Raw genomic sequence first — 6,836 nt, forward strand, 5'->3', positions numbered from 1 at the left:
GACAAAAACGCTTGTCACATCTATGAGTACAAATATGAAATTGTATTGCACCAATAAACTTTTTAATATTTTTTTGCCATAAAAGAAGTTGCAGTTGTGACTTATCGCAAAGTCTATGCAAACGATATAGGCAAGCCATGTTATTGTTTCGTGTTCTGGAAATTAATTAGGTGCAAATATTTGTATCTTTGTAGTACTGCTGTGATATGACAGCAGATACATGCAATTGCGTTTAAAATGTAATAGCTACAAAGATAAAAAACGTAATATTTATAAAGAAAGCAGAAAGGAATTCAGTAATTTAGTTATAAATATAATAATTAGTATATTAATTGAATGTTTAACATTGAACAATAAATATTTTTTAAGATGGTGTGTTAAATACAAATTGAACAGTTACATTTGTGAACTGTTAATTTTTAAATATTTATTCATCATATTGAAATAAAAGAAAATGTCTTATGAGATATTAATATTTACAGAAGCAAGAATTTTATAAGTTCTTTATTGTATTTTGTAACAATAGGATTGTTGAGCATGAGTCGGTTTAAAGTCATAAAAACTGTTAATTAATGATTCAAATGTGACACATGGAGACTTTAATTAGGTATTAACTTATTGTATATTTTTTTTTAACAATTAACAGTTGATTTATATTTGTCATTTCAACAAGAATTGCCTTTCGAATGCGCCAAGCGCCATATGGATCAACATATTTTTCCACAGATTTTCCCTATAAATAGAGTACAGGTCCATGATAAATAAATATACTTTTCGAATATAATAAGAAAACAGGTTTGGCATAACAGGTTATTGCATAAATCATTTGATGAATGCATAATTTTATGTAATGAAACTATAAATTGGCCTCCACGAACGTAGATTTTATCCCTTTCTATTATTTTCTGTGAAGATATGTGAAACTACTGGTCTGTTCAGAGAGGCTAACATTTAGCTGCTCGAAAATGAATGAATGAATGAACTTCAAGCTTTCATTCACTCCAGATAGTTGCGACTTACTTGTGCCTCAAATCATTATTACTACCTCTTCAATAAAGTCATTTTCTTGGATATTTGCAAGATGTAATAGATTTTAATTTTATATAATTTATTGAATGAAATCAAAAACTTAGTAAGTTGAATATACATATATCAAGTTTGTAAATTTTTATAGTAAGCTGAATTTAATAAGGATAGAATTATATTAACAATTACTACTTCTATATAGAATTAATTCTTAAATCAATTTCAAAGAATGATATGATATGATAATTAATGCATTCAATGCTTCTACTTCGTACAAATTTGTACAAGAAACTAGCAATTAGAAACTATTTATTTAATTTTTTTTATAAATAATCATAACAAGAACAGCTTTAATAGTTGCTGGTAAATATTGAATATTGTTCAAATGAAGAATTAATAATTAGTTTATAAACGTTTAACCGTAAAATGTAGATATTAGATCGCGTTGTAATTTTTGTAATCATAAAAGATTAACAACTTTAAAAAAGTGAAAGGTATTAATAGTAGTTGAGGATAAATATTTTATATATAAGCACCACAAGAAATGGTGGCTATTATAAAATCAAAAGCATAACTCCACCTTTAAAATAAATTGATAGTGCAATAATAACTACTGGGACTCTAAATACGTAGAAAATAGTACAATAGTTTTTCGCATAAAAAATTTTATCAGAAACATCAGTTTATATATATGATTAATCTATAATCATATTACTGATGCTGAAGTTTTTCTTTTTATACATACTACATTCAGTTTTATATTTAATGTAATATATAGGATTCAATTTATTAGAGTGAATTATGATGTAGGATATTTTCTCTATGCTAACCCCGAACAGCTAACTAAATATTTTTTTTTAAGAAACAAATAAAATACATTCTCTTGTGAATATTTTTTGCTATTTTTGCTATTTGATACCGTCTATCTTAGTTCGTCTATCTATCATATAAAATATGGAGGTATTTTCTTCTTTGCACACAGTTTCCTTAATTTTTTTTGGATCAAGAAATCAGCTCAGGAATATTCACAAAAAATACATTAAATTTTCTGTATATAATAAAAAATTTGGCAATACTCGAAACAACTGTCAAAAAAATTGATGAAAAATAATAAAATTTTGTTGTTGCAACTTACTATTGTTCGGAAACAGCTCTATTGAAAACAATAGTAAACTATTGTTTATATTAAGAAAATAGTTTCTTTTGTCATAAGTGACGTTAAAAATTTTTAATAAAAATTTGATATAATATTTTAGATATAGTATTTAGAACATTTACAATTTGAGTGCATTAACTTTGGTTGGGGATTGTTTTGAAAATAATAAGAAAATCATTCTATGGACTTATTATACGAGTTGAAAAACGGTTCACGATATTCACAAGATTAGTATTCAATAAATGTTCCGCAAATTGTAAAACATTGTTAGACAAAGAAAATTCTTAATCTGATTTATTAATTAAAGTAATTTATTCAACTATTAAAAATACTTTCTGGTTAAAATCAAAAATTGTAAATTTATCAAACATAATATAAATAATATTAAAATATAATATTTCAATATAATATAATATTGAATATAATATTTTGTTGTTTTTGTTTTTATTGTTTTTGTAGTTTTATAATTTCTTTTTGTGTTAATAACAAGATTTCTGTAATCTTTAATTTATTACTACTAATTTTATTTAAATAAAAAAAAAGAAAATTTGAAAAATTTGAAAGACAAATTGATTTTTAGTAAAAGAATATTAAACAAACAATCCCCCTTGAATCAAACAATTAATAAGACTTAGTTTAGTTTCTAGGTTTACTTAATAAACCTAGACTAATAAATTTAGTTTCAAATTAGGATATGGCTATTAATTTAACCATATCTTAATGCCCTATCATAATACCATTTTTTTCATTAAAAAATAATCAAATATGTGAGCGCTCCATTTTCCAGCAATGAAGCTTTCTTGTTTAAGAAAAATTTTTTTTCCAATATTATCTCTAATCTTTGCTCCTATTTTTTAATAACTGTTAGATCCCAAGAACTTCTAAGGTGTCAAATCAATAGCAAGTTGTGTCCCAATACTCCATAGCTCGAGTCATAATAAATATATACACCTCCGTTTTACTCAGTTTTATTACAATTTTGAACCAATACTTAAGTATGTAATATTGAAACTATATATTACTAAGAACATTCTTCAGATTTCTAATACATATTTTTAAAGCCATTTATCGTTAATACGCGCACCTTTAAACATAAATTTATTGGACCTTGGAAATTTTAAGTACAACACGTTTCAAAACTTTTGTTGTAAAGAGTGAATCTTTTCGTTTACGTATTTTGTATATAATTTACAATAACGATAATTTATATATCGCAATAAGAAGTTTATTTTTATTTTACAGATTGTTTTATTTTTGAACCAATGAAATTTGATTAAATGTTAATAAATTGTTTATGACTGATGCAGAATAAACAATTATATAGTAATGAAAAATGTTGAATGATTTAAAAATTATAATTAAAAAATTTAAAAAATATATATAGGGTGAGTAAATTTTTTTTATGGAACAATTTTACGAGTACACAACAATATTCGAAAAAAGTGGCAAGTGAAATTTTTAAAAATATTTGAAAATAAAAATACATTTTAATTTAGAATATTTTTTTTTATGTCTAATTGGTGCGCTTAGCTACAGTACAAAAATACAGGGTGACTTTTTAAACAATCGAATTTTCAACAAAGAAATAAAGGTGCTCTTAACATTAAAAACGAAAAATAATAATTAATTAATTTTCGATTGATAATGAAATATTTGTAACAGAAAATCATTTTTCACTCTAGTAATTTCTGTTAAATACATCAACATTATCATTGTGATTATTTGGAAAATATATATAAATTGAACTACTACAAAAGAAAATAATAATATATTCAATTGCGAGCTAATATTTATAATAAAAAGAAAATAAAATTAAAAACAAATTAATTCAACATTTTCATTTTGTTTTTGTAAATAATTTTAGTTTCTTTTAAATTTAAAAATTTTGTTATTCCTAACCTCGCCGCCCAACAAATCCAAATCATGCGATGCGGCATGCGATGCCGTTTTAATTATGTTGTATGTCTTGGCGAAGGGCGCCTTTATAAGCTGATCAATTGTTACGATACGATACGTTACGATATACGATAGATACGATAAACGTTAAGTATTAAAATATATTTCAATGTTTTTTTTGTTAATTAATTTTTTTTTTAATGGAACGGTAATAGAATTTGGTTGCATTTAAGAATATATGGAAAAAAAACAAAGAAATTTAAATCAAAAAATGTTTCAGAAAATTTAAAAAATTTAAATATAGAAAATACGTTAATTATTTTTTAATAATATTTAGCTATAGAAATAAGTACAATACAATTTGTAACCTAAATTTCAAAATAGAAAAACCAGACTTAATTTATCATTTAGAAATATTAAATAAATGAAAAAACTTCATTTTTAGTAAAGAATTAGAAAATCGCCGTAAACCAAATTTAAAATGCAACAATAGCAGAAAATAGTTTTTAAAAAAGATAATAAAAAATACAAAATGAACTTACCTCCCAGGATTCACGTGTTAAATCACTAATTTCTTCACCATCTTGACTACCACGCTGTCCAGTTTTTCTGGTGCCACTCTTTGTCCATTCGGTGTCATCCTGTATTAGTTCGAAACCACGTTCCTTGATTTGCTCTTCATTTAATTCACCATAAAGATGTGGGACCCAAGTTTTTATAAAGCGATATAATTCATCAACACTGCAGAAAAGGAGAGAAAATAATATTTTTAAAAAATTTGTATTATTATTTTAAGCAAAATTAAACCAAGAAATAAATAAAAATTATTGTTAAAATAATGCTAAACTAAATTTTTCAATTAATATATTAAAATTAAAATACGTTTATATTGCAAACAATTGCTTGAGAATTTTTAATAGTTATATAAAAATATACAATACATTAAAAGGAAAATATAAATTATTGATAATAAAAATATAGTAAAAATATAAATATATAAAATACTAAGAAAGAATATATTATATATTAAATATACTATATTATTTATACATATATGTTAATATATTATATTATTTATATATATATATAACATATTATATATAATAGAAAAATATAAATCGAAAATTTATTTCGTTTGTTTTTTATCTGGAAATAAAATATGATTTTCTTATAGCGAATAATTATTTTATTTAATTATTGCCTATTCAAGTCCAATACCTTTTACTACCTTTCTGGCAGTACAAAATACAATTAAAACCTCTGTTTGTAAAAAACGAAATTACTTTCCCAATAATCTTTTATTAATAATTTTTATTAAAGATTTTTTAAAGTGTTTTCGAATAAACACATAAAAAGGTTTAATTTAAATAATTTTGTTGAACACATAAATACATATTTTTTACGAGTAACACAATAAAAAAACAACAAAATTAAAATATATTCGGAATAAAATTAAATATAAAAAATACATTATAAAATAACAGTGTAAATATTGATATCGACCTAAATAGTTTATATATATTTGTTTTGTCGGGTTTTAGGATGTTTTAAAAAATGTTTATATATTTATTTTATTTTTCTAATTTCATATAATATGAAATAAATAAAACATTTATTATATTAATACAAATATTCGTAAAATATACTTCGCAGATCATCCCCAGTGCTAGGAATTAAGAATTAAAACAAGTGTTTTATTTATTTAATATTATTCAAAAATTAAAAAAATAAAAGTATTTATTATATAAACTTTAAAAATACATTCTTTATAAAGATATATATTATATAAATTATTATTTCATAACAATACAGTTCATTTCATTTATTTATAAAATTAAAAGTTAACAGAGTAAGATTAAATACATAAAACAGAATTAATAAATACATACAGACTGTTCCGTAAATAAATTATAAAAATAAAAATAATTTTTAAATCTAATTTTTTATTTAATACAAACGTTTTACAGAATAAAGGTTACTCACCGATTTTTAGGCACACTGAACCAATATTCAGGTCTCAACTTATTTTTGCCGTACGACATAACAGATGTCGGTAGCGGTATTGCTTTGCCAATGGGTTTACCCATGCGTAAGCGTAAATACAAAGGTGGGTCTGGACAAGCACGAGCTGGTCGTGGTATCAATTCTAAAGTAAGAAAAGATATATAATTAGTATAATATATTATAAAGGTTTTTTATTTTTATAAATAAATTTGTGGAAATAAATGGTTGTAAAATATGGAACAATTACATGCTATGTACAATAATAACAATTTGTAGATATTTTGTTTAGAAATGAACATATTTTACAGTACAATTCGAAAGAATCCTAGAAAAAGTAATTAAGATGGGACAATAGAATACAAGTAGTGAAAGCTGAATAGAAATCGATATAAAACTGAAGTAGTAGTTATTGAAAAGTTAGAATTAGAAAGATTGACTAGAATTGAAGCAGAGCAATGAAGAATTAAAAAATTAAAAATAAATTAGCAGTCATAAAAAGGTAGTAATTCGTAAAATCTTAAAAACATCTTAAATAGTAGTAAATAAATTATTTCAATAACGTAGCAGTTGTAGTAATAGGGAAATAGTAATAAATTGGGTTATATTTAATCATACTAGTAATAAAGAATAGAATAACAGTAGACGGGTATTTAAAAGTGGGAAGCAAAATTATATTATTGAAATATTTATAGTGTTAATGTATATAGATTAATAATCAAGAAATCGCAAAAGTGTGCAATTAGAATGAAAGATC

The 6,836-nt window shown here is 23.1% G+C and overlaps 1 protein-coding gene across 1 annotated transcript in view; it reads right to left on the reverse strand.

The window, feature by feature from the left end:
* The window catches only part of LOC119675885 (nuclear receptor coactivator 7-like), a 31,495-nt gene extending 25,268 nt beyond the window's left edge, over window positions 1–6,227 (reverse strand). Inside the window, exons 1-3 of the mRNA XM_038087102.1 lie at window positions 6,062–6,227; window positions 4,621–4,819; window positions 4,082–4,171 (exon numbers count right to left, since the gene is read on the reverse strand). Coding sequence (XP_037943030.1) covers window positions 4,082–4,171; window positions 4,621–4,819; window positions 6,062–6,165 — 393 coding nt within the window. The 5' untranslated portion in view covers window positions 6,166–6,227. The remainder of the gene's footprint in view (window positions 1–4,081; window positions 4,172–4,620; window positions 4,820–6,061) is intronic.
* Between the last annotated feature and the right edge of the window lie 609 nt (window positions 6,228–6,836).

Source organism: Teleopsis dalmanni, chromosome 2 (assembly GCF_002237135.1).
Source record: "Teleopsis dalmanni isolate 2A chromosome 2, ASM223713v2, whole genome shotgun sequence".
NCBI lineage: Eukaryota > Metazoa > Arthropoda > Insecta > Diptera > Diopsidae > Teleopsis > Teleopsis dalmanni.